This window comes from Argiope bruennichi, chromosome 6 (assembly GCF_947563725.1).
Source record: "Argiope bruennichi chromosome 6, qqArgBrue1.1, whole genome shotgun sequence".
NCBI lineage: Eukaryota > Metazoa > Arthropoda > Arachnida > Araneae > Araneidae > Argiope > Argiope bruennichi.
In genome coordinates, this window is record NC_079156.1 from 109,624,152 (window position 1) to 109,651,983 (window position 27,832).

The 27,832-nt window shown below is 26.1% G+C and overlaps 1 protein-coding gene across 2 annotated transcripts in view; it reads right to left on the reverse strand.

The window, feature by feature from the left end:
- LOC129972304 (WASH complex subunit 2-like) overlaps positions 1 to 27,365 on the reverse strand; it is a 41,686-nt gene extending 14,321 nt beyond the window's left edge. The window contains exons 1-21 of one of the 2 annotated variants that reach the window (XM_056086391.1): positions 27,233 to 27,365; positions 26,301 to 26,411; positions 25,735 to 25,827; positions 24,113 to 24,184; positions 23,184 to 23,237; positions 22,937 to 23,104; positions 21,713 to 21,806; positions 18,607 to 18,671; positions 15,303 to 15,597; positions 11,961 to 12,067; positions 11,760 to 11,853; positions 10,794 to 10,915; positions 8,842 to 9,017; positions 7,597 to 7,681; positions 7,085 to 7,153; positions 5,664 to 5,753; positions 5,405 to 5,563; positions 4,592 to 4,693; positions 3,623 to 3,703; positions 2,078 to 2,149; positions 1,091 to 1,216 (exon numbers count right to left, since the gene is read on the reverse strand). In XM_056086391.1, the coding sequence (XP_055942366.1) occupies positions 1,091 to 1,216; positions 2,078 to 2,149; positions 3,623 to 3,703; positions 4,592 to 4,693; positions 5,405 to 5,563; positions 5,664 to 5,753; positions 7,085 to 7,153; positions 7,597 to 7,681; positions 8,842 to 9,017; positions 10,794 to 10,915; positions 11,760 to 11,853; positions 11,961 to 12,067; positions 15,303 to 15,597; positions 18,607 to 18,671; positions 21,713 to 21,806; positions 22,937 to 23,104; positions 23,184 to 23,237; positions 24,113 to 24,184; positions 25,735 to 25,827; positions 26,301 to 26,411; positions 27,233 to 27,235 (2,238 nt within the window). In that variant the 5' untranslated portion in view covers positions 27,236 to 27,365. The remainder of the gene's footprint in view (positions 1 to 1,090; positions 1,217 to 2,077; positions 2,150 to 3,622; positions 3,704 to 4,591; positions 4,694 to 5,404; positions 5,564 to 5,663; positions 5,754 to 7,084; positions 7,154 to 7,596; positions 7,682 to 8,841; positions 9,018 to 10,793; positions 10,916 to 11,759; positions 11,854 to 11,960; positions 12,068 to 15,302; positions 15,598 to 18,606; positions 18,672 to 21,712; positions 21,807 to 22,936; positions 23,105 to 23,183; positions 23,238 to 24,112; positions 24,185 to 25,734; positions 25,828 to 26,300; positions 26,412 to 27,232) is intronic. The other variant, XM_056086392.1, reaches the window with a different exon arrangement.
- Positions 27,366 to 27,832: the final 467 nt, after the last annotated feature.

Sequence of the window (27,832 nt, forward strand, 5' to 3'; positions counted from 1 at the left end):
GAAAATGCTTTAAGGGAAAACTTCCACACATTTTTCTCTTGTGTCCAGTTCAGACAGACTGTTCAGCCTTAGATTCCTGTATAGAAGTCATGCCCTTCCGTGGAAAAATAAATTGTAGTTAATTCCAAATTTCTCTTCTTTCTGGAAAACTATGGTTTATATACATATAACGCAAGCATATTTTTAAGCAATTGCATGGTTAAGAATAGAGAAGACATTGTTGAAGATTTTAAAACTTCACTTTATTCCATCCCAGGAGGCAAAATTTATGTATAAGAAGTGGTAATGAAACTGATGTACATTCACAAGCAATATCAGAGCACAAGAGAGAGAAATTTTTACCCTCGATTATTTTACTTTGACATTTTAATAGGGATTTCTTTGACACATGTCAATTAGGAAAAGTAATCTAGGTATCTTCAAAAGAATTTGCTAAACATTAAAATTTTTTATCCTTTTACTTGAAGCATGGGAACCTGCTGATAAAGCAGTTTTATAGAGCTTGTGTAGGATTAATTAAATAAAAAAGGTGGAATTGGATTAGGAAATAAGAGATCAGTTAATATGGGTTAAACTCTTTAAATAGAAATATAAGATCGAAGTGATCGAAATATTCCCTTCAGTGATTTTACTATGAGATTTTGATAGGCATTTCACATCGATCATAAAATAATGATGAAACCACACTTGGGATATACAAATAATCCAAGAAATAGAAAAAAAAAATTATTATGGATTATTAAAGTATAAAATATCATACTACATACACAAAAAATATCAATTTATTATAAGATATGGACTATATATTGTAACTAGAGGAAACACAGCTTTAAGTCTTTATCTGAAAATTATGGCATTTTATTTACAGCATGGAAACATCAAAATATCAGTTTCAATTTTAAGGAATCAAAAAATATTTTTATTATGCACAAAATAAATTTTATTTTTTATACACAAACCAAAAAAATTTACAGTGCTGAAATTCCTATAAAAGCAGCACATTCAGTTGCAACCACACAGTATATAAAAAAGCAATTTACGACAAAATATAATAAAGGGCATAAAATGAAAATAGTTGATCCTCACTTACCGATACTGGTTCAGTTCGCTTTTGGACTTCAGTTTTTGGACTAAAAAGATCAAAGTTATCACTATCTTCGAACAGTGAGAGATCTTTTGTTTTACTAACAGCAGGAGCAGGTTTGCTTTTAATTTCCTGAAAAAATATATCAATAAGCAATGTCATTCCAGAACAAACGTATGGAAACTTTCTTTTTGTTTATAGATGTTCACACTTAACTAAAGTGATTAAATATTATGCATTCATCGAGATGGTCTCAAATTTCAAATATAAAAAAAGGTCATTTTTTTTATAGAAAAAGTATCCGATATTTGTTCTTAATTTGCATTAAATATCTCAAATTGTCTCTCATTTTATTAATCAGTAAATTCCAAAATGTTACTTAGATTTTTTTAGAAAATTAGTGAAAAGACAAATTTTTGAAATTCATTTGTTTTATATACTTAAAATCATTATACATAATTATTATAAATCTAAATATATTTATATTAAAATTATTATATTCTAATTAAAGAATTATAATTAAAATACTTATAATTAATTAAAAAGGCATAATGCAAAGAAAATACAAAAAACAACAGCGAATAATTAAGCAACTTGAAACTAAATAAATGTCTTGCTAAATTCCATTGAGAATCGCATAGAAAAAATATTGCAGACCAAAGATTATCAAAATAATTCGTAAAGATTTTTCAGCATTACTAAATAATACAAATTATTTGAATTAAATTTATTTTTAATTATCAAATAATGTCTCTTTTTTCGATTTATTTTCAAAGTTTACACTTAAGGCAGAACTTTTCTAATTAATAGTAGGTTGTGAGTGAAAAGAGTTTAAATAATTTTACGTTTAATTTTTGCATTAAATTATTTTAAGAAACTAAACTTATGATATGATTTTTTTTTCACAGGTGTTACATTTAAATGCATATATATATAAAAAAAGAATGATAAAAAATCTCTAATTTAAATAAGTGTCGTCATTTTTTTTTTCACCTGCTTGAAAATATCTTCATCATCTTCAAAAAGACTTGGAGCCTTTTCTTTCTTTTCAGGTTTATCTTCACTCTAAACAAGAACCAGATTTTGCAGTTTTAACACAAATTAATGTTTATAAAACAAACCTGCTAAATTATAATAAGGTAATAATAATTATACGACTCATTAATACAAAAGTCATTCATAAGAAAATTTTGGAGATCATTCAAACTTCTAATTCCAAACTTGGTAACATAATAATGCTTTAGAATTAATTCATCTTTTTTTACATTATTTCAAAAAAATAACTCTTAATTATATCAACAATAATAGGCTCACAAAAATTTATTCAATATCATTGCAACACATATGCATAAATGGTGTCATTAAAACAATAAAAAGGAAATTTTGCAAAATATAATCAAAACATTTTTTTAAAAATTAATAAGCTAATAGAAAATATTTACGGAATAAAATTTCTACTGATGAAAAATAATTTTCTTTAATTTTAAAGTATAAGTATGACTTTGTGTGATAATATGCTCTAAATCTGATGTAACCTTATGCTTTAAATATATTTAATTAAAAAAAAATAATTTAAATTTTCAAATAAACCTTTCTTAGTAAAAACCTACTAATAAAAAGTAACAGCATGTTAAATTTGATAATTCTAGATCAAACAATCGATTTTCTTGAGCCTTACTATCAATAAGCAGCCACATGCTAAATTTGACAGTTCTAGGACAATAATCTACTTTCTGGAGCTTTATGAATTAAAGATAATATTATAGATAATATCCAGCTAATAAACAATCCTATGTTACAATAAAAAAAAATAATAAAAAAAACCTTTCAATTTAGTTTAAGAAACTGATAGTTACAATTACTTCTTGGAGATAATTTTAATAATATTTTTGGGAATAATAAATGAAAAAGTTATTTTCTTTCCAATTTATTAAAAAACCCATACTGTTGAAATTTTTAACATGTCTGATATTAAAATTGGTTTGATTTGCATTTTCAAACAATGTTGGGGGGAAAAAACACTACCCATAACTTAGAAAAAAAAAATCTATTGAAAAAATTTGTAAACAGACAAAAATGATAAAAATACAGGTTTAAAAAAATTGCAAAACACATAATTTGAAATTAATGCTTATGTTTGGCAAATTAATTTTTAATGAGTTTTAAAATGAGTTTTAATAAGTTAAAAAAAAAAAAAGATAACCGAGTTTGAAAGCTGTACTTTTGTAAATATTTTTAATAAGCAATACAGGAAGAAAAGAAATTGTGAGACGAAATGATTTAATTAATATCAAATAACTAGATATTTCAAAATAAAATATACTTTAAAGAAATAATAGAAATGTTTATAATTTATATAAAAAGTTTTGAATTCATATTCCATATTTATTATTTTCTTGAAAATGGTATAAAAACTAACAATTACAGATTATTACCTTAAATAATTACAGGTTTGAAAAATAACACAGATAATGATTTTTTAGATACAAAAATGTAATAATGTAAAAATAAATAAGAGCAGAAAGTTCTTAAACAAACATGTAGCTTGCTGAACTGAGATTTGCCCGATTTATTCATTAATGAAGGCGATTCTCCAGGAGACATGAGTTTTTTAGGCACCTGAAAACATAAAAGAAAAAAGAATAAATAAGTCAACTAATATGGAATATGATTTATATAAATGCGTTTGTGTGCATGTAGACATATTTCAGCAAGTGTGTGGCTAAACAGAAGAAACTTCTGAAATTTTAAAACTGCAATTTATTTCACCATTAGAGGCACAATTTATGTACAAAGAGTAAACGGTGAGAAATATTTCAGTCTGTATTGCAACAAAAGAACAGAAGAGACCAAAATTTTTCATTTCAATGATTTTACTATGAGATTTTGATAGGGATTTCTTTGGCACATGCACTCTCACGAATGGGAATCTTAGGTATCTTTCAAAGAATGTTACAAGCATTAAGGATTTTTATCCCTTCACTCAGAGTATGAGAAAATGGTGAAGTCATCAGAATTAATTTAATAAAAAGTGGGAATCGGATCTGGAAGTAAGATACCATTTTAGAATGAAGTTAATAAGGGCTAAACTAAAATAAAAATTAATTAAGATTTAAATTAGATTAAGACATATCATTGCATATATATATATATATATATATATATATATATATATATATATATATATATATATATATAAACAGAAAATGCATAGGAGGAATGTAACTGCCAGAGATGAAAACTAATCACTCTTTTTTGAGATGTGATTTGAAGAAAATTAAATTTAAAATAATTTCTTTTAGTATTAAGAATAATAAACAGGAATATAAAATCATAGAAAATAAATTAATATTGCCACAATAACAAAGAGAATAAAAATCTGCCAAATCTTATTTTCAAGTGAGGAAAAGTTTCAAGAAATCTAATATGTAATACATACTATGTTATTTTCATCGAATAACTTGAAAATCTCAGTGTATGATTTTTTTCTTCACACACATATATTACCTGGCTGAAAATATCATCATCATCAGGTTCATCATCAAAAAGACTGATTTCTTTCTTTTTTGGTATGGATTGTTTAACAGGGACTACTAGAGGTTTGTCTTCCTGTAAGCATATAAATAAGGCTATCTTAATTGAACAAGTATAAAGTAATGCATTCATAATTATAGTTAAAAGATGAAGAATTCAACTCTCTGACAATTTTGTAAAAACAAATTTTATAAACTGCCAGAAAAAAAAAAAGCACTTAAAAATGTAAGAACTTTCTAAATAAAATTCAAAATTAAATTAGATATTATTTGCAAAATACTATTTAAAAAAAATGAACAATTTTAAAGGGAGTTCAGAATTAAACTGAATATTAATTACAAAATAAATAATGTTTGATAAAAGAAACACGCTATGGAATACAAAAACATTTCTGAATATAATTCTTTATATAACTAAATTAAGTAACCAACACTAAAAATTATGTTGTTTGTAATTTATTTTAACTAGTTAGTTTTTTTTTATTATTTTATATTATTAGAGCTATAACAATATGCACCTGATTTAGATACAAATATTTTCAAAATAGATATGTTTAAAAATAATTTATAAAATTTATTTAAAATAATAAAAATGGTAAATGATAGAAAATATAATAAAAATTTTATATGCAGAGCAAAGCATGTTTATCATTACTATAATTCATATTCAAATAAATGGAAAGTATTATTTCTATTATATATAATAAAATGAGTACTTATTTTCAATTAAAAGTAAAAATAGAAGATCAATGATTCTATAAATTTGAAAAAAGATATTTATATTTACTTGACCAGAACTATCACTATCATCAAAGATGGAATCTTTCACTTTTTTGGTAGAAATGGCTGGTGATGATTTCTGTGAAGAGCTATCTTTATCTTCAAAGAGACTATCTGACTTCCTGGGAACAAGACCAGGTAATGGCTGGCCAATTTTCTTATAAGACTAAAGAAATAAGAACATTTCTTTACACATTTTAGCCGAGATGTAAACAGAGATACTCACAAATATTAACATGCTTTAATTTTTTAAGTTTGAATATTACACTCTGAGGTTTCGAAATCTCTTCAGGTTTTGTTTCTTTTGGCTTTGAGGGTACCAAACCAGGCAAAGGTGTGCCCATTTTCTTGTACGGCTAGAGAAAAAGGACAGATAAAGATTATATTAAATAAAGCAATAAAAACCCCCAGTGGTCTGAAACAGATTATAAATGAAGGATAAATTTTATTTCATTAGCATGTAAATATTTTTATAATACATATTCATTTTAACATCTTTGGAATATCATGTCCATCTATAGATTTCTATAACAATGTTCCATTATCACAATTAAAGTTTTACATGTGAAACACATTATATAAAAAAAAAGAAGCAAATATTTTATTTTAAAGAAATTTAGAGTTAGTTTTCATTTGCACCAATGAAAAAATAAACGATTACAAATAATAAAAGCTGCATGAATACTGTTTCACTTAATCCCAATAAATTAAACTGAGCTCTATCAACGTATTTCTTACATTTCAAGTGAACCAAATACTAAAAAATACTAATTTATTTGAACAAACAAAGAAAGACTAAATATAGTGAGATATTCATAAAAAAATCATATATATGTAAGCATTATTTTTGAAGCAGAGTCGTGGCAGAAATGAGAGAAGACACTTTGAATTTTTAACTTCGTTTTATTTCCATCCCGGGAGGCATGATTTTTTTGTACAAGCAGAAAGGATGAGCACAACATAGAATGACACAAAATGAAATGAGGAAAAGCTAATGAAAATTTTATCCCTGTGAATATATATACTGTGAGATTTTAACAGGGATTTCCAACATATGTCAGTAACAGATAAGGGAATCATAGGGATCTTTTTTTAAGAATTTGTTTAGATCGGCACTATTTTATCCCTTCACTCAGAGTGTGGGAACTTGTCTGCTTTTAGCCAATTCAGCAATTTTAGAACTTGTGTTGCATTAATTAAATAGAAAAAGTGGAATAGGATCAGGAAATAAGAGAATATTTTAGAATGAAGTTAATATGGGCTAATTTAAGACAAAACTTTGGAAATTAATTGAAATTAGAGTTTAAAATATTATTACATATATAATTATCTGTTTCAAATAATTATATAAAGCATGTGTGTCATTTCATAATTTTTTAAGATAGTATTTAGGATTGTATTAGGATAGGATTTTTTAATATATGCAAGGATTAAAATATTAAGAATATTTTAATCCTTGCATATTAAAATCTTTTTGCAAGTTATTAAAATCTTTTTGCAAGTTATTAGAGCAAAAAAAAAAAAAAAAAAAAAAATCAGATTTACAGTAATGAATAATTACTGTACTTTTCTATGGTTTTAACAAACAAAAACAGTACAACATTTAATCAAAACATAATGGTAGTTTAATATAATTTAAACAATTTATATGAATGACAAAAAATGGGAATGCACCCAAAATTATTACCTTATCTATTTCATCACTTTCTTCAAATAATGATGGCTTTGTCTCTTCTAATTTTTTTGATTCAGCTGCCTGAAAATATAAAAATAAAATCTATTATCTACAAAGTACTATTTATCTATTTTCAATATAAATTAAACATCTTCTTCGTACAGAAATAAAAAATAAAACTATAATAAAATTTGCAACTGAGTTATATAATTTACTGCAATATGTACATCAAATAAAGTTGAAAATCTATATACAAATGAAAATTTTCAGCCATGAAACACAATTTTTTTGATTATTTTGAGAGAGATTTTAACATGCAATAATTTTAATAGTTAAGAGATAAATCTGCTATACAAACTTGTTTTTCTAATAACATTAATTTATAACAGAAAAAATTAAGCTTAGATTTCATGAGAATAAAAATAATTCTATTTTATTAAAGATGAATAAAATTAACAAATAGGTGATAAAATAATGATATGAATGGAATGACATAATTTGATTCTAATTTTTAATAATATTACCTCAATTTTCTTGGAAGCTTTGCCACCACTTAAGCCAAACAAATCGTCATCATCATCTTGAGATGCTTCAAAATCAAATTTCTTTCTATAAATAAAATTAATATTAAAATTAATTTAAATTGCAGGAATATTTCTGAGAAGATAATTTATTGAGAAGAAACACGAGAAATTCAAAAATTAATATCAAATTATTTACAAAACTATTCATTGGAGATAAAATTTTATTTTTTATTTATTTCATATTAAATACTAATTTAAAACAAATTGCAATCTAATTTAATGAATTTTGAATGAAGAACTGAAATTAGAAATAAAAATATATAAAAACTTAACAGTTTTAACTTTTGTATAAACTGTATCAGCAATGAATTTCCAAATAATTAATTTAACATGATTCAAACAAAATTAAATCAATTGTATTCATTCAAAAGGATGACTGATTAATGGTATTAGAAGTCATATCATTGTGATTAAAATACCAGTAACAGTTATTGCTGCAAGTAATATTTTTTCTACATCATTATTACAAGTAACTGTAAATTAAGGTAAACAGAAAAAAAAAAAATGTTTTCACATACTTTCTTGTATTTTGGTAAAAACTTTAATATCAGGAAAAATTATATTAATATTTGACAATATTTTTACAGAAAGTTACATAATTTACAATTCAGAGATCAAAATTTGATTTACTATAAAATGAATATAAATAGCCTGTAATATTAGGCATTTTTATTTCATGAAAAATTTGACAAACATCTAATGAAAGAGACAGAATTTCTGTATTTTAAATATTTTTTTAGAATAAAATTATAATGAATTATATTTTTTTACTTTCATTTATAGAAGAAATGTATAAACAGACAAGAAAAAATAGCTTCAAAAGAAACCCAATCAAACAATTGCATGAGTTTTCTAATGGCTTTAAAGAAGTTTTTGATTTTTTTTTTCTTTTAACTTTCTGAAAATCTGATTATTTAAAACATTTTCCAAGTTCATTTTTTCCAAAACAAAATTCAAGGACAGCACTTAAAAATATTTAGTAAAATCAGTCCTCACACATTATTCCAATTTACTTTCATATTATTCATAAATCAAAGTTCCATTTATAGTTTTCTTAGATGCTGAAAAAAAATTCAATATTAAAAAAAAATCATTTAAATACAATTGGGTGACAGAAGAATTTCTGGCAAAGAATAAATTGGTTATTTCGAAAATTCGATTTCAATATTTCTAATTTCTACTTACGCACTACTTTTTTTGGTTGTAAACAAATCATCAGCATCTGATTCATCACCAAATAAGGAATCAGAATTCCCTCCTCCACCCATAAAATCAAAAGCATTCCCTGAAGGTTTAGTAGATGGAGCTGATGAAGGAGTAGATGAGCTATCTGCCTTGTCTGATGGGCTCTGCTTATTTGTCTGAAAAAAAGAAAGTAAAAAAATTCAGAAAAGCGATATTATTTAAAATCAAATGGATTCAGAATTTGAAATAACCAAATTCAATTTCCATAGAAAAGAGAAAAACTATCCAATTAATAAAATGGTGAAATCTCAAAAACCAAATATATAATTTTATTCATTGCTTATTTACGGCAGAAAATATGCATTCAGAAAGGGGGGAAAAACCCTCAAGTAAGGAATGGTTATTTATGAAACCTTCATGTTACAGCTAGTTTAACATTTCCAACGAAAATGAATTCTTTTTGAAACCACCCTTTACAAATTTTGTTTAGGAAAGCAATGCTTTTCAGGCAGTCTATTATTAAAATTACATTTTCTGACATTGGCAACAAGAAGCATGAGTTCGCATCTCTTCATATGAATTTATATATAAATAAATTTCACAAAGAAAAAAAATGAAGGCCTTCCTAAAACAATTAAAAGTTAATATCTTTCAGATTCATAAATTGTGTTCTGCTGTTCTGTAATAAATTATTTTTTAAAGTTCTAAAACAGTATCTTAAAAAATAATTTGCTATTATACAAATATATTTTTTTTTTAGTATTCTGAAGCATTTTCAATCTTTTGTTAGTAAACACAAACTAATTATATTACAGATGTCAAAGGCGAAATCTTTGCACTTTTTTTTCATGTTATAGCTAGTTTAGCATTTCCAAGAGAAAGGAGTTCTTTTCGAACCTGCCTTTTACGATTTCTTTTTAGGAAAGCAATGGTCTTGAGACAGTCTATTATTAAAAATACATTTCATTACATTGACAACAAGAAGCATAAATTCAAATCCATTTTTATAAATTTGTATATGAGTAAATTTCAATTTCACAAAGAAAAATAAATGAAGGTGCTCCCAAAACAATTAAAATTTAATCTCTTGAATAATAGTAAATTGTGTTCGATTGTTCCATAATAAATTATTTGTTAAGTTCTAGAACAGCATCTTGAAAAATAATTTGCTATTATACAAAAATGTTTTTTTTTTTTTTTTTTTTGCATTCTAAAGCATTTTTAACATTTTATTAGCAAATACAAGCTAATTAAAATATAGGTGATAAAGATAAAATCTTTATAATTTTTAAGCTTATATCATTCAATTGAAAAAAATTATCAAATTTTACAAAGACTAATACAAATGCGTAGTGTTATATAAAATTTTGTTTTATTCTGCACAAATAAAATGCACTGAAAATGTAGTTGCTTTTAATCTTATGATTTGTTTGCAATTGAATTGAAGCATGTAAATTATATGCATCACTGTATATACAGAAGTAGTATTTTTAGCTTTACCCAAAAATAGTACAATTTTTAATTTATTACGTTTTAAAATACAATCTAGAAGTAATCTGCAATCTAAGTTCATAATCAAATATTTTTTGGTAAGATGATTAAGATTTCATAAAAAGAAAATAAAGAAAAATAAGAAAATGAAGGCAAAATAACCAAATTTTAAAGAGTAATAAAAATACATTGCATTTAAATTTTTATAATTGATGGAAATAAGAAAATATTATAAAAAGTTTATCCTTAATATCTATACATAACACTAATTTTATCCATGAAACTTTCTTAAATTATATATACTGATCAAAGACTGTATAAGATAGTTAAGGTAGGAAACAAGTGAATAAAAAATATAGTTAAAAGACCTTTTTGTAAAATAATTTACTTTTAATGATAGTCAATATTTATTCATTCTATGAATAGGTTTTTTTTTTGACATTTTAGTTAATTTTACGTACCTTACTTTCTTTTACAGTTGAAGGTGTTTTTGTTTTCATGAGAGTATTGAAAATATCATCATCACTGTCTTCATCATTGCCAAACAGAACAGGCTCCTCTTTATCTTTCTGAACAGTTGCTTCTCCAGAAAAAAAGTATAAAGGATTAAATCTGGAAGTTTTAATTTTGTGGGAAGTTAAAAAAATTTTTAAAAGAAGGAAAAAAAAAATAAGTATGATATGATACTAGGACTTTTTATTTCAAATATCATATGAGATTGAACAGTATTTCTATTATTTTATTATATAAATCATAAAACTTCATGGCAATACTGTTGAAATAGAATAACTGCACCATAACTGAAAAAGTTTTTAAAAACAATGGAAATTTTATTCATAAAGTCAGAACATTTGGGTGAAATAGAAGTACATACAAAAAATAAAACAAAACAAAAATCATTAAAAGCCAAAAATATTATAAATGGTTAAAATCAAGTATCTTTCAAAATCAATTTTTTTTGTTTTGAAAACTCCAAAAATATTAAAATGAGATTTTTGATTCAAGATTGTGAAATTAAAATATTTTAAAGATATACCAAAATAAAGGTTATCAATTAAAATGTCAATATTATGGTTTGTACAGTCAATGCATGACAATTCCATTAATGAAGAAGCAGGAGTTGAAACTTTCATAGGTTCTATTTTACACATATATGAACTACAACACAAGGACAAGACAGAGAGAGAGAGTACAGGGCGCCCCATCGGCGTCTCTGTACATCTGGTTAGGGAAATAGATTCTTCCCTTTCCTCACCAGAAGGAATTAAAACTCTAACTAGGTTCCAATATGGAAGTGATTCTAAAAAGTAAATATTTATGAATGAGTTTTAGTGACCAATTCTGAGTCACTTTAAAGTCTTGGTCATTCAAGGATTACCAGCAAATATGCAAATAAAAAAAAAGAAAGAAAAAAGAAAATTCATTACTATTAATTTTTGTTGTAGGAGAAGGCTTAGGGCTTTCAGACACTTTTTTAGTTTCTTTTGGTTTTTCTCCAAACAAATCGTCCGAAAACATATCCTGGATTAAAAGTAAGATATTTTAATTTTTTTCATTAAAATCTTAAATAAAACAAAATAAAAAAAATCATATATTATTTATATATAATTAAAATAAATGAAAAATACCTTTTCATCATCATCAAATTTCAAACCAGATGTAAATAATCCAGTCTTTTTTCTGAAAGGAGATTCATCATCTGATGGTTCATCAGTTGCAAAAAGATCTTCACTAACTGAAAATAAGAATACATTTTAAAATTAACATTGTTAGATTGCAATTAGTAAATAAAAAATATTTCCCATAATTCGTTAATGCTTTTATGATTTATAAACAATACATAATCTACTGGTAATAAGTGATTATTACATATTATTAACAATTCAATTAATTATGTTTTTTCTAGCTGTCAGGAAAATTCAATAAATAACTCTCATAAATTAAATATCATAATGCACTAAAACAATAACTTAAAAAAAAAATTTCATAAACTCATTCTTAAAAGCAGTCAGAAATTATATTATTTTCACAAAATATGTTAAAAATTTTTTTTCTTGTATATGAAAAGCACAAAAAGAAAGTATCGTAGGATAAAAAAATACGATTTTGAGCTTTTGACAGATCTTCATGTTTTAGATCACTCTGAATCCCAAAAACACATTTTTGGAATTACATTTATCTGTGAACACAGTAATTGAAAAATTCGATGAAATAGAAGGATGAAATTTGCTTCTAATTATTGTTTTTACAGCTAATTCATTTTTTTAAAATCAAATTTTGAACAAGACGTTTTGTCAGTCTAGCAGAGAACAAGTGAACAAAATACTATGAAATATCAAGAGCTATATAGTTTAGTATAAATTTTAGCAATTATAATGTAGATTCATATTAAATATATTGTAGCGATCGTTCTAATTCTCTCAGAGAAAGCGCGCCTAAGTTTGATATGCGTTTCATCTCCATTAATCATAAATTGGCCTTGAATGCGCAGCAAGACTCAGCTTCCCGCCTCTCGGGGAGCGGAGAAAAAACATAACCAGAGTAGCTCCGAGGGACAGAGCGTGCGATGTTGTTGTGTGTCTAATAAAGATATATTTTTGATATAATCGAAGAGTGATTGCTTCCAAACCCTTACATGGAGTCAGATCATGACAAATAACATTATGGACTAATCGATCTTCCTCAATATCAATCCCTCAAAGGTTATCAATTTGATAACAGTATGTATGATAACTCAAAAAACACAATGATAAATGAAATTTGATATATGATCATGCTATTAAATTTGTAGTTCAGGGCCAAATTTGTTTCCCTTAACATTAAATTCATCATTGTAACAAATTTTAGTAAATCCATTGCTTTAAATAAATTGAAAATAACTTCTTACCAACTTGATAATTTGATATTTGCTTAGAAAGAGCATATATATATATATATTTAGTTTGTTCCAATAATAAGTTATTTATAAGATATAAAAAGAAGTAAAAACATAGTTTTTATAAATATATAATTTTAATTTTTTTCTACTGGCAAAAAATTTCCTAGAATGTAAACTTTATCATAGAGCACTATATTTTAAAGATTCAGGAAATATTACAAAACAGTTACATAATAACTTATTTTTCATTTAATTACAACTTGTCATTCCATTGCCATAGAACTAAGTCATATAAAAAGGAATTACTGCGACTGGCTGTTATGCTCCCTAACTATCCAAATCTTTGCCTAAAAAACAATGCCCAACAAAAATTCAAAGAATCTTCAAACTGTTGGTAAAAGGCTAGAAATCTTTCCCATCATTTCTTTTAATATTTTTAAATTTCCAGGGTGTTGTAATATTGTGTTAAAATTATCACTATCCATAATGAGTCTTCCTCTAATTTCTTTGAGTTCAACACATTCTGTTATGTAGTGCTGGACTCAGCCTGTTTTCTCACCTATACATGTGTTGTCTCATATCCTTCCAAATCTGTAGAAATATTCAGGAAACCTTCCATGTCCCGATATAATTTGCATTATCATTGGGTGAAACATAATTACTTATTGGAGAAAATTTTTTACAGAAGGTGTTAGAAGCAATAATACATGACAAAAATAATTTTATTTTCTAAATATATGCTATAAATGATTATTTCTATACAATTTTTTTGAACAAAAAAAAATTAAAAGGATTTTACTCATACATGCTATATATACAAAAAAAAAGAAAAAGAAGAATAAATAATAATAAAAAAAAACATTGCGGGGTCATTTATTTTAAGGATGTATTAAACAAACATCTTAGAAATTACAGAAGTGCAAAAGTTGGAATCACATTTTAAAGTAAACAAATTTAACAAATTCCAAATAAACTTTTGCAAGTGCATCAAAAAACAGAAATTTTAAATGTAATTATTTTATATCTTTTTGTCATAACTTGATCAGTATAAATATTATAGAAAACCTTGAACTTATTTTTCTCATATAAAGTGGGAAGTATGGAATCAAAAATTAATTAAATAACTCAAATAATATTTAATCATCATTAATAACAAAATTTAATGATATTAAATTTCAAAAATGATAAAATAGTCTATTGCCAATAAGAATATATAAGGAGAGAAAGTTTCAAAATGCTTATCAGCAAGTGCATTAAAAGTCAATTACAAAATGCTATCATTAATAACACAAAACAGGTCAAATTATAGTGTGTGTGTGTGTGTGTGTGTGTGTGTGTGTGTGTGTGTGGTGTGTGTGTGTGCTAAATGAAAATTCCAATTTTTACAAGTTTCTTTTTAGATTCCTTAGTCTTAGTTTACCTAAATTTTGAATATGAAACTTTAGAAGTATCTAAAATTATAAAGAAATTAACAAATTGCTAAATTATAAATGATCACTGCTGTAAAGATGCTATATAATTGTAAGCACAATTCAAATATTAAAAGTGTAAACATATTTCTATTTTCTTACTCATCGATTTTCGATAATGCCATAAAAATTATACATTCTGAAGCGTACTTCCTCATTAACAGTGTTTCTCTATAATATTCTATGTTTATACCTTTTATTATATTCATGCATAATAAAGTTTAGTTTAGTTACATTAACGTCCCGTTTTAAAGCAACACTAGGACTATGGAACGTACCTTGTAATTTCGAACCGCAGTCAGATGACAAGGACGACATCTGAGCCTGGCCCCCCCCCTCTAAACTTATACATAATAAAAGGTAACATCATCTTTTCACTAATATTTAATAAATATACTAGTCTCCACCATTACATAACTTTTTCAGCTTACTCCTCCTCCCCCCCCCCAAAAAAAAAGAAAACCATTTTACATACTCCTGGGGGGGATATACATACCACAGGCTGAGATATATTGCATCAACCAAACATTTAAATAAGGAAATGCTAAAAAAATAAAATACTAAAAAATATGTTTGAAATATTATAAGCTTCTAACAAAAAAAGAAATAATCCAAAATTTTACCCTTTTTCTTTTCTTGCATTTTAGGAACTGGTAATACTTGAGGTAAATTGGTTGGCTGAAAACTTTTAGACTCTTTTCTCTCCACTTTTGCCTCTTCATTAAGCTCTTCTGTGCTTTTAGTGGTTTTAGCTTTGTTGTCAAAAGAGGAATCCGAAATGAAACCATTCTCTGCTTTTTCAGATCCAAATAAATCTGATTCTTCACTGGAAGAATATTTATCACTTTCACTTTGAGGCCGCATCCTTTGACTAGGCATTCCAGTAAATTTGTCTTCATCTAATGGCAAAGGCTCCTCCTGCAAAGAAAATTATTAAATAGGACTGCTCATTCTATCTGCTGCATTACATATTTATGCAAAGCAAAAAGTCATTTGTATGAATTTTTTCCTGAAATTCACATTTAAATTCAATTGCAATGTAATAATATTTTCAAAAAAAAAAAAAAAAAAAAAAAATACGATGCAGCATCTCATAATTTCATAATAAAAAATATGGAATAGTACACTCTCAAGTATCTGGCCTAATGTGGCGGAAGGGAGGCCAGATAAGGAAAAAGCCGGAATTGCCTGAGTTCTATGTACTTATTTTTTTGTCCACCAATGGCAGAAGATACTGTACTTTTGTACTTTTGTATCAAAACTCACTGCTATAATATGTATTTTCTCACTTCTTATTGAGTACTAAGCCCACCATTTATTTCAAGCTATGTAGAATGTGAACGCGTCCACTGCCCAATGAATCATAGAAGCAGTTGCCAGTAACGTGTCGAGTTAAAATAGAAGGCTCTGTACTGGTAGTTTTTATATGCTTATATATTGCATTACACGTTTCAAGAATTTATAAGAGAAAAAGCAAGTTAAAGGATATTAACTGTTCACATTTTAACATAAATTCTGTAATCTTCAATGTGGTATACTTTAAAAAGCATCAAGCACACCCCAAGAACAATTTACGAATATTGTACGTACTGTGTAGTAATAATCAGGAACGCGGCAACAATGGAGGTCCATTACACACTGATGAAATAATCAACAACGAGCAGAATGCTGCTTTTACCTGTCACAACTTGTATTTTGCACACAGCATGTAGGGGGATTGTAGCCCGCTTCCAATGCCTTGGCAATATTGCCAATGCAAAATCTTGCCTTTCTCATTTAATTACGATAAAAGAAAATTAGGCCAGATAGTACGGAGGCCGGATAGCCGCAAATCGGATACTCGGGAATGTACTAATTAATTAACGGTAGAAGAGCCAAATTCGCCAAACGTAGCACCAAAACGCACCAACTTATGAGCGCGCTTCTAACTTAACAAGAAGAAAACAAACATGTTTACGCTGTTTATACAAAGTTTACAGCAAGAAAATCGCCTTTCCGTCAACCAAAATGCCAACGAATCACAAATCCTTTATCGTTAATTAATAAGTACCAAAATTACGATTTTGGTACTTTTAAATAAGTAGATACGATTTTGAAAAATATGATTTCGATACGCATAGTTCCGAATATAAGCCAATCCATGTATAAGCCTAAAGCCCGCTCTTTCTGTTCCGTATATATATCGAATAATTAAAAAAAAAAAAAAAAAATCCAGTGACATTCAAACATGTCACCTTAAGAGTGAAAACATCGCCAAGCAGGTTAAACTGATAGAATATTTTAAAATCAAGTCACTGTAAAATAAAACGAAAACACGATAGTTTAAACTCTGGTAACCTTTAAGCCTGGTATCAGAAGCTAGCACATTTTTTCGATTCATTGCTATCTTGTACATGATCTGTTCTACCTGTGTTGTATTTTTTTATTTGAAAAATGAGCAATACTTTTTCCTTAGCCAGGAGCTAATTCCCATATTACGTTTTGGCACCTATACAAAAAGCCAGCAATAAGAAACAAATTTGGGGAAGGAAAATATATATATATGTAATGATATTTTAACTCTAATTTCAATTTAATTAATTTTCATAATAACTTCATCTTAATTTAGCCCATGGTAACTTCATTCTAAAATATTCTCTTATTTCGTGATCCAATTCCACTGTCTCTACTTAATTAATTCAAGAGAAGCTTTGTTAAATTGTTGAATCAGCTAAAATCTAACTTTCCCACACTACGCGTGAAGAGATAACATACCGCTGATCAAGCAAATTCTTTTTTAAAATCTCCCTTTGTTTCCCCTACCTTCTCGGCGCCTGTAATGAAAATCCCTATCGAAATCTCATAATACATTAGCACTGTAAAGAAATATTTTCCCTATCAAAATCATAGGTTATATAAGACCAGGGATAAAATGTCCGAGAGCTCTTCCCTCATGCCTCTCTGTGTCGTTCTGTGTGCTCGTCGCTTGTACATATGCTTGCTTCTTCAAAATGAAATAAAATGACGTCACGAAATTAAAAGTATCTTCATTGTCTTCAAACTGCATCATGCTTCGCAACAAATAATATTACATATATATATAAAATTAAATTTTTAATGCAAGAAATATAAACTATAAAAATAAAAAGTGATATATTTGGCAACATCATTTTTATGCAGCAAATAGAAAATCACTTTTTTTCTTTTAAAATATTAGTGATTCTGCATAAAAGCTGAATAACGTAATTTAGCTTTAGAAAAAATTGTAAAAATTCTTTGACTTATACATAGAAATATACTGTATATTCCCCACTTTTAAAACTATTACAAGGATAAAAATTAATTCATTGTAATGTGCCCTACTTATAGAACAAGGAACGATGTACACATTTTATGTTTAGACACTAAAAGGATTTGGTTTTCTTGCTAAAATCATTGCTTCCAGAAGACTAATTCCATATGTATGTGCTCTTTAGTTTTGACTTAATGCTAAGCAGTGAACATTTTTTATGTTAAATATTGATTAAATAGTCTAAATATATAAATAACTTTCCATAATAACTAATAATGATCAAATTGTAAAGTTTTTTGTTTTGTTTTGGCACTAAAACTTCTTGTTTAACCCATTCACTGATAGAGAAATTTACAGACGCTTAATTCTACAGCAGTTCCCTACAAGATATCTTGCAAATAGCAGTGAATGGGTTAAAAAGCAATGAGAGGAATTCCAAACAATAAATTTGCTTTATATGGAACTTAATGCCACAAATTTCATGAGAAAATAAGATGAAAAAAAAATCTGTAGAAAACTATCAATTTCCCTACAGGTATTAAAAATTCTATCAATATCATTAAGCATTAAAAAGAATTTACAAAAAATTTAATAGGAAAATTAAGAGTTGCAGTACTTGTAACAACAAATACAACATAAAAATAGTACAAATTTACCTCATCTGTAGTTGTTTCCTCAGATTCAGAAATACTGCTTTCCACCTCAACTGAATATTCAACATCTGCAAAATATTTATAAATAAGCTTTTAATTATAATAAAAATTAACCTCTTAAAATATAAAGAAAGTCTTAATATATAACTGAATAGGAACTAAGGGTTTGTTTTTCTGTGTTTTATAGCACAGATGCCATCTTTGGCTGGGCTGCGTCACATTTATAGAAATAAAATATGTGTAACAGTTTATATTAAAAGCGAAACATGGAATGTTTACAAGATCCAAATGTCAAAAAGCGTAAAAATGTGAGTCATGAAAAAGCACAACAATGATGTAAGGTATGGTACAGTACTAAAAAGCTTGGCTAATTTTTATATATGATTATAAAAACCAATACTTTAAAAAAAAACTAAAAAGGTTAACATGCAGAGTTTTGGAAAGCAACTTGCCCAAATCGGCATGAGATTTCTGAAAAAAATGTAAGATGCTGGAAAGAAAACTGTGGACATTTACAAGAATGTGTAAAACAGACATAAGACAAATTGAGCAAAATGGTGTTGGTTCCCTATCAACAAATTTTGATGGGTGAATCGAGTGTGCCCAATTCTCAGCCTAATTAAAATGGTAGCCAGTTTTCTACTGTGTAAAGTGGGCCTGAAATCAATTGTAGGCTTAACTATATGAAGCTTGTTACGAATTTGTGCATACCATTCAGAAACTAAGGGAGATTGCAGGTAGGTCAATATAAACAATATTATTAGTCTCATTGTTAAGAGAATTTCTTGAATAAATTCGATAAATAAAAAAATATTAAATTACTATCTTCAAGCATAATCGGTCAGTTTCCTACCTGTTCCAGTACATTCACTAATTTCATAGATTTATATATTATTGTGCAGACAATACACAATGGCTATGAATATTCCATAGTCATGAATCATGATAAATAAAAACCTTTGTACTTATATAATGCAAATAAAGTAACAAACGAATCATGTACATCATTATGTTAAAAATGCATTGAAATGTAAAACTAAATTTATCATTTTAAAAGAAATGCTATATACTGCCCTCTGTCTAAAATCTCAAAATGCCTCATAAAATTTAAGACATTATTTGGGAAGGTATGAATGTTTAGTATTATATGTTATATTTGAACCAGTATTTTATGAAGTTAAAATTATTTGACAATTTTCAAATTCATTGGTTAAGCATAAATTTAGAATACTGAAGAGAAATAATTTAGAAAATATTGAAATGAAAAAGAAGTGCATGAAATACGTAAATTGAATTATTTGTGCTAATGATTTAAGAGATCACTATAGCTGCCCGAGGACAATTGTTCATCAGATTAAGCAATAAACAGTGATAATGTCATCATTATTATAAAAAATAATGACATTAATAATTTAAAAAAAAAACTGAATGGTTCAGTGTATGAAGCAATCTGACTTTCCTCTGTATATTCAATGCAAAAACAAATAGCATAAATGTAATATGATTGATGCTGTTGCAATATGATTCCTTTCTAATCAACAATTTCTGAAACTATCTAAGTAAAGAAAAATATATGCAATCCCATAGAATGAATAGAAAGGAAAGTTTAATGCCAGCCTTAAGAAAATGGCACAATTTTGAACAGTTTAACACAGTTACTTGAGAAATTTTAAGGAAATATATTTGTCAATCATTTTTAGCTACAAGCAAAGAATTAAATAAGAATACTTATTAGCTATTCTTTGACTAACCAACAATTATATATTTTTTTCATCATTTTTTTATATACGATTAAAATTTACAGAACACAAAAAGAAAAAAAGAATGATACAGAAAAATAACTTTAGTAACACAATCACATACTAAACTATATTTATCTAAATCATTGTGTTTTTAAGTAATCACATTTACAAGCATGCAGATGTACAGACTAAAATTTTCAATTCTGTTACTGTATCCACTTTTAATAAAACAGGTTTTCTGTGTAATGATTTCAGTCAAAATTTAATAGGAACCCACAACTTTGTTGTAAAGAATATATACAAAATTTTGACAGTCTATCTCATAGGTTCCAATGGGGGAGGGCTTTGAACAACATCGATAAAATTATAGTCTGTGTATTTTCTGTAGGTGGTTCAAGGTCATATTTTCTACCTTGTTATTGGTTGTCTGGTACCAATAACGTGGTAGAAAATGTGACCTTGAACCGCCTACAGAAAATACACAGACTATAGGCAGGTAGTCTGTACACTGAATTTGTAGATTAATATCAAACTTTGAAAGAAATTAATCTGCAGGAAGCATTTGACCGAAAGTAAGATAATTAAAAAAAAATAAAGAGGTAGATAGATAAAAATCAATACATAGTTTTAGTATCTAAAGTGCATATACTTAAAAAATTTTGAATCAAATCCATCAAGGGGATGACTTTCTGTTGGCCTGTACTTTCACAAGCAGATAAATACAATAACTCAAAACCGCAATAAAATAAATATATGAAATTTAGCATGTAATTTTGCGACAATTGTAATTCTGTGTCAAGTTTTGGTTTCAAACAATGGTTCAGTTTAGTTTTGCTGAAAACAAAAATTATATTTTTGGTATCTATTGATAAATGCCAGGGATTAATTGCAGAAAAAAAAGCCAAGGATCACATTCAGTAAAAATGCTTAATTCATGTCGCAGATAAAAATTTCATAACCATTATTCACCAATGCCACGAAAAGTATTTCCAGCCTTATCCAAAGTGCACAATTTTATGTGTGAGTGTGTAAGAGTGGGGGAATAATAGCTTTATTATAGAGTATGCAAGACACTTCTGGGGAGACCACTCCCACTGGTTATATATGTTTAAATGAAATATATACATATTTTCCAAATATTTGCTGTCATCACTTCATAAAGGAAGAAATTTACAAGTTGCTATATCACAGTTGATCTCTGCTTTGTGAGAATACAATTTATACAGGAAATTTGTAATTTAAACTAGGATAAAAATAATTAATGAATGAAATAAGACAATGCCAAAAATAAATGTCTTCATACTGGGAAAAAATAAAATTCATTCAGAAAAAAAATAACTAAATGAATAATAATAAAATTTTATTACCTTCTTCAAGTAGGTCTTGTAAACCAGCATAATCATTATTATTAAATTCTTCCGAACCAATAATAAAAGGCAAAGGGCGACTTGCATAAGGATCCTAATTATAAAGAATTTAATCAAATAGCTAATCATCATTATTATTAAATATAAAATAATTAATAACTATTATCATTATTAAATATCAAATAGCTAATCATTTAATAATTACAAAATTTAATAATTACTTAATTACAAAATTAAGTACTTAATTGCAAAATTATAAATTAATTTAATAATTACTGAATTTCAAAAGAGTTCTACATTAAACAATTATCAGTCAAAAAACAGAACAATGTGTCTGATTTCTTTTTTCTAAAGACAGAACTAAAAGAAAGAATCATGAGAAAATACTTAAGTTGAACATCATAGCAATAAATTTCTCAATATATACATCTCTAAAATCTAATTGCAATGCTTAAATAATAGAAATTTTCTATAAAAAAATGAAAACAACACAATGTTTAGAAAAAGCAACTAAGCAACTTGTATGTAATATTATTTAAGGGGAAAAAAAAATTTCATTACATTTTTCCCATACACATATAAAAACTCTTTCTAACTATTAAAGACATCATTTTTCAATTAAAAATCAAAATCACAAAAAAGTTTATATTCATATCTTTGAAACTTTCTACAGCTATAAAATCACGTTTCCTTTATTTCTGCATCGCATTTTTTCATAAACAACATAAAATTCAGTAAGACAAAAACTCACAATCATTTCATTTTATTTTGAATTGTTTTTTAAACCAGAAATTGCATCACTGGATATAGGCAATTCACAATTCAATTCAAAAGTATGGAAAAAGGAACCAAGTTTGGAGAAAGTCGAGCCAAATTAAAAATCCTGAATGGTTCTAATATATTTATAAGTAAATAAAATATTTTTGATGGAATTTAATTTTAAAACACTTGAAATAACACTCTGCATTTAAAAAGAAAATTGATTAATTTTGCAGATCTTTTTCTATAGTTCTAAACTATGGAGAAATATATATCAGATTATTCATTGATTCAGCCTTTAACTATTTACTACATACTGTCATCTGAATTGAATCAAAGATTATAATGATTCTGATAATTATAAGATAAAGTAAATGATAATAAATAAAAACAATTCAGACACATAAAAAAATAAAATGGTAATTATAAAAAATTCATAATCATGGTTAATGGTTTGGAATATACCTTTGGTTCAAGAATTGTTCGTCCATCGGATGATATATCTTCATCTTCACTATCGGAAATTTCATCCACATGGATTTTAGTAAAAGCTTTATCTAAAACTTCAAGGCCTAATTCTACAGCTTTCTTTATTTTTGGAAGCATTTCAGCTTCTTTCTGCTCTTTTGTTTTCTAAAATAAAGAAATATTAAATAATTAAAAATGGATTTCATAAGTTTCTCAAATCATTTAACTGACAAATTTCACTTACTTCAACCGGCTTTGGTTCTGGAACTGTTTCTTGAATTTCTTCATCATATACTCTCTACAAGTTTGATAAAAATTCAGTTGATTAGTCAACAATAAAATAAAACTAAAAATGAAATCTATGATCGCAAATTTCAAGTTATCATGTGAGAACATTATTTTTTAAGCCATTATTTATCTTAATTAATTTACGTCATAAACCAATTTAAATTGGACTGTAGGCAGTCAATCACAAAACTTGTGTATCAGTCTCTGTCCCTATATATACATTATATATATATATATATATTCGTAAGAATTGAATTCAGAGAATGAGTAAAGTGGAAATCAAGTTGTAACTTTAATTGGCGATAAATCACCAATCTGCATTATTTTCTAATAACCCTAAAAGCGAAAAATTGATGCCTCAAAAGCCATAAATCATCAATTTGTTATCACATTTCTATCAAATATCCCATTTTCCATTTATTTCATTTCATACAATCACGTGCTGAAAATTACATTTTTCTAGATTTAATTTGCAGTAGTAATTAACTTATTTTTAATCAGAGCTTTTGTAAATGTGATCACTGAATTGTCTTCCAAATTTCTTCATTATATACTCTTTGAAAGTTGGTCAAAAGTTTAGTTCATTAGTTAGCATTAAAATAACATCAAATGCTGTTAAAAAGCATTGTATTTCAATGCTATCTTACATTTTACAATATTCCAATAAATTATCCTTTTCTTAATGTTTCTAGCAGTAAAGATCACTGCACAAACTATGAAACAAGAATGGAAAAATGTTTGTAAATTGGACATTATATGGATAGGTTTAAATGATCAATTTCTTAATTTATCCTCCTAATAATTATTTCAATTGATTATAAAGAATATATCTAACAGCAATTGATTCAAACTCAAATCATTATAATTAAAATAAAGAATACTTACATTTTCTACAAACTGAAGATTGGATAACATATGAAAGTCATTTATTATGTTACAAATTTTGGCATTAGCCATCTGAAAACAAAATATAATCAGAAACTAACAACACACATCAATTTAACTATTCACTATTCATCAAAAAACTATTGACATTTCATAAAAAAAGTTCCACTTAAAAATATGTGAATTATTTAAAAAAATGTACATAAAAGCAGACATGTATTTCATAACTTTAAAGTATAGTAATGAGTTTGTATAGATTAAGTTAGACTTTTTGTTAGATTTGATTATTAAACATATTGCTAAAAAAAGAAATCATATCAATTCAATTAAAAAAATTGAAAAATTCATATTTTTCATTAGATCAATAACTGCAGCCAACATATATAAAAATTAATATGAAATTTTACTCTTTAATAATATATAATGGCTATCTCAAAAATCAATGAATATATATGAAATATAGCAATCTGGTATTAATTACAAAATTTTCCAGCATTAAGGTTAATGTATGCAGAGAATGTAATGCGTATTTTGGTTGCTTTGCAGATACAAGAAGATCTGGTACTAAATTTTAAAATTAAACACATGTTATAAAATTATGAAAAATCACACTTTTATTTTGGCATTAATTACACAATTTTTATTTTAATTTAAAATGTAAATTACATTTTTTTTCAAATTCATTTTCATCAATACTTAAATCAATTAAATGGCAGTGAGAAAAAGGATGTTATTCATCTCTTTCCTACCAAAAGAGTTCCACTTTAATGAACTTGGAGATTGAATGGCCGTGATTGAATCTATGAATTTTAGACAGAGGGCAAAATGATATAATTGAAACTTAGAGCCCTTGGCAATATATATATAAAGCACTTTATTATTACAATGGCTATGAATGAATTGGAACTATGAAGCAACAATGAATTAGAGATATACAAGTACTAGTTTATTATATATATAAATAACTAATGATTAAAGGTAATAATTAAATCAAAGGTAGAATGTTCATGGCAAAATAAAAATAAAATATTTCCTTTAATAACAGAAAGATCAATTACTTTCACATAAACATTGAGCAATGTAAATATAATTGTTTATGGGAAATTAAAGAAAAGAAACATGAAAACAAGCAAAATTAATCTTATAAGATAATGAAAATATTAAAGAACATAACTACAAATGAGACTGATGCATAGATGATACTAAAACATTAATTTGTTTTCAAAATCAGTGCTCATGTATTAAGGCTATTGGTGATTCTTAATATAAATCATATAATATTGGTAAAAATAATCAAACTTTAATAATAAAAATATTTATTAGTATATGATCATTGGCCTTTTATCAGTGATTTGTTATGAGTGAATAATCGGTTGCCATAAACCATAAAATATCTGGAATTTTCTTTTTGGAATTAATCATTGGCATGCATTTAATACATAAGTACCTTTAAATTTATTTCCTTTAGTTATAAAGTCTAAGTAACTATAAATGTACATGCTTAATCTATTTCTAATAAGAAGCTGCAAATACGGTACTATAAATATTAACAATTATAAATACAAGCATTCAAAATTCAAATATGTTTATATTCTTTTATAGTAACAAACATTTAACTGTACCTTTGTTCGATAAACCAAAGAATCCACAGCATTTTCAACTTCATGGGTGCGAGATATGATGTTTTGAGAAATTTCATTAAGTAAATTGTACAGCTGTAAAATAACAATTTGATTTTTAAAAAATTTCACATTAATGAAAATTTTGAGTGAGAAAATTCAATCATATTTATACTTTGATGCAATAATTACACTTTTATTGACAAAATATTGTAATAAACTGAATAATAAAAATAATTTACTAATACTAATACTTAACTATTTTAATAACTTTATAAATAGATGCTACTTTAAACAGAACAGAAAATAGAATTATATTACTTCATCATTTAATAAGGTAATATTGTAAAATTAAAAAAAAAAAAAAAAAAAAAGTTTGGAGAAAAGAATTTTTTGAAAATAATACCATACATAACTTTGATAATAAATAAAATTAAATAATAATTCAATTTACTTTTTTAGTTGTTTAAACAAATATAAAATAATTTCAATTTATTACATGTATAAAATACTCTATGTAATATTAAACAATTAATTAATATTATTAATTAATCAATGTTTTATTTTACCCCAACATCACCGGCTAAGGTCCAATTTCCACTATTTTTACGAATTTCATCAGTTGTCCATGGGCGATCCCACTTTTTATCATCTTGATTAATTAGGGTTTGGTCAGTCTCCTACAAGCAAATTAATATGCATAAAAATACAGAAAAAGGTAACTTAGAATTCAATGCTTCACACAAATAATTTTCATAACAATTCTTAAACTTAGTATAAAGTTTACACACAAACTTGAAATATCTCAATCCAAGTTTTAGTTATATACAATTTTAAATAACTTTAGATGTAGTTTTACTCAGTATTAGAAGTGAATAATTTTTTGAAAGACCAATTAATTCTGTAGATGTACTGGTATGAATATTATATAATAATATTCAGAATAATAACAAATAAATTTATTTATTTGCATTTAAGTTTGATTTCTCAGAAGTTTTATAGTACAATAACTATCTTTAACTATGTATGTTTATATTACAGTAAAAGCAGATATGATTTTATAAATAAAGCTTGAATAAATAAATATTTTATCATATTTTCTTACACACACTGAAACAAAACCATTTGCTTTTGTGAAGGATTAAATGAATTAATATAACATTTCAAAATGAAAATATCTCACCGACAAAAAAAATAATTAGATGAGAAACATAATAAAATTAGATGGCAAAGATAGTCAATACTCTGTTTTTAAACATCGCTTTTTCTAAAAGCGTTATGTAATTAATCAAAATCCAGTAAAATAATTATTGTATCAATAAATATAATTATTTTGTTCAAGAAATCTTTTTTTAAGGATGAATATACAAATAAATGAAGGCTTGCGGTAAAAAATTAGCAAAAATATTATTTTTAACACTGTAAACTGGTAAACTTTCTCAATTAAAATAATAATAATAATAATGTTTATAAATGCACCGATGAAAGTGGAGTTACATACCATCACATTAAATTTTTTTACAAATAAAAATTTTTTTAATCAGTAAGTTGGCCAAAAAAGGGGGCGTAACGATACCCAAAATATCTACTTTATGAATTGTTTTGATATTTTTCATTCAAATGTCAACTTCCGCTTAAAAACCAAAACCGGAAGAAGCCTTCTGAAAAAAGTTGAGTTGTAGTAGTCACGCGCCTCGTTTCGGTAAGGAATATTAAAAAAGAGCTGCAATAATTCTTTAAATTTAATTAGATTTACAAGATTTAATTTCCTGTCTTAAAATCAACATTTATTCTAAATAGGAACTCACCTCGTGAATTTGAAACTATCATTAGATGATAGGAAATGTTAGCAATTAGTATTAGGGATGACGAATATTTTCAGAGCGGTTATTACGTAACCAATATCAAAAAGTCACAAATACAAGTGATCAATACTTTTCAAAGAGGGGTGTAATTCAAATCCTTGATACGATCTTACTGATGATATTTCGATTACAGGTTTGGGATCAAGATAAAAACTAACAATCGATACGATATCACTGAAATTTGCCGGAGCGGTGACTTTACTGGAAAGTGACAATCGATACGATCTGTCCAATGG